The sequence below is a fragment of the Alexandromys fortis genome, unplaced genomic scaffold (assembly GCF_014885135.2).
Source record: "Alexandromys fortis isolate MF-2015 unplaced genomic scaffold, M_Fortis_MF-2015_v1.1 scaffold_267, whole genome shotgun sequence".
Classification (NCBI taxonomy): Eukaryota; Metazoa; Chordata; class Mammalia; order Rodentia; family Cricetidae; genus Alexandromys; species Alexandromys fortis.
The window spans coordinates 58482-60021 of record NW_026068157.1 but is presented as its reverse complement, the minus strand read 5'-3'; the positions used below and the strand labels follow the sequence as shown (position 1 = coordinate 60021).

General features: G+C 40.9%; 1 protein-coding gene across 1 annotated transcript; it reads right to left on the bottom strand.

The window, feature by feature from the left end:
- Window positions 1–249: 249 nt before the first annotated feature.
- Window positions 250–1146, bottom strand: LOC126491691 (vomeronasal type-1 receptor 4-like). Its single transcript, XM_050127524.1, has one exon. The coding sequence runs from the start codon at window positions 1144–1146 to the stop codon at window positions 250–252; it is 897 nt and encodes a 298-aa protein (XP_049983481.1).
- Window positions 1147–1540: the final 394 nt, after the last annotated feature.

Below are 1540 nucleotides of genomic sequence, written 5' to 3'. Positions count from 1 at the left end.
CCTTTATAAATCATCACAGTACTCACAATCTTTACACCTCAAATCTTGAATTACTTTAGTACTTCAATGCTCTAACTTGAAACAGTTGACAGCAATTGGATTAAAACCTGTGTTGCAAAGAATGTTATGAGAAATTATAACTACAGAAGCAATCTGATGACCAGGGATCAAACTGAATATAAAATAGTATATAAAAGTCTATGTTTTAGAGTGCTCTGATTACACAAGAAAAAATAGTTGTTGATATACTCATGTACTGCAGGGGTGAAAATTCCTGGTGTATTGTCCAATAAGGAGAAAGGGGCAGAGTGCTGGGAAGCAGGCACTGATGGCCACATTGACATGGGTCACCCATGTATCTCCTCCATCCTGAACAGAAAAATACATCATTAAGATGACAGAGGCTACATAAAAGACCACAAAGCTGCTCAAAAGGATAAGTATTCTTTGTGTGGCTTTGGTTTCATGAAGTGATTTATTAGACAGGGATCTGTGGATATGCTGGACCCTCTGTTTATGTTTGAACAAGATCAACACCATGGAGCCACTGGCCCACATCATGAGTCCCAAAGACATAATATCATTGAAAGCTAATAGAATAGCATATAATGTGGAAGTTTGTTTGTTAACTTTTACTATTAAACAGTGCAAAAATTGTCTTAATTCAGTATGATTGCCTTTATCCTTCATATCAGTCAGTCTCACAATAATTAAGCTATTTGCAAATAGACACAGGGCCCAGCACAAGCCCAGGGAAGGACCAATGATGTTGGGGGCTCTGACCTTAAGCTGTGCCCACTTGGAATTGCTGGGACTTATGGTGATGGCCTGAAAGACACACAGCATGGATGTTGAACCAAGGGATATGCCCCTAGCAACTCTAGAAAAGTAAAAGACCAGTTTGCATGAAATGTTACCTAGAGGATATGTCTGACCAAAAGCAGCCATTGACTGAGGGACTCCTTTGCAGAGAAGGACCAAGATGTTGGCACAGGTCAGGTGTTTGACAATCAGGTCTGTGGGCCTTTTCCTTATCCCATTGAAGGAAGAGACAATAAGACAGCAAAGCAAGGCTAAGTTCCCCAGGAAGCCCAGTGAAGTCTGGGATAAGAAGAAGATCCCTATGGCCAGATCTCTTGATATCATTCTGTCATTGTATAAAAATGTCACTCGGTATCTGGTCCTGAGAACTCAGGATAGACATGTAGGACTATTTTCTTCAGTGTACAACAAAATCCATGCTAACCAATAATCACTAATGTCTGTTAAGATACTGAGATAAAATATAACTCTGTGGTTATACTTGTGCCATTGTGTGGGAATATTCACTTCAGTTAAGGTGCCTTTGGAGTCAGTCAGTGTTATAGACAGTGCTGAGGTTCCACATAAAGGTACTGGGACTAAACTTGAGTTTTCAATAGAGGCAGTGTGCCTTCTTAGTCCAGAGAGCCTTCTCAAGAGCCCCCAAGAAGTGTATTTAAATAAGTTTCTAGGGGCTGAAGCAGTGGAGGGCACTGGCTGCTCTTCCAGAGGACCTGGG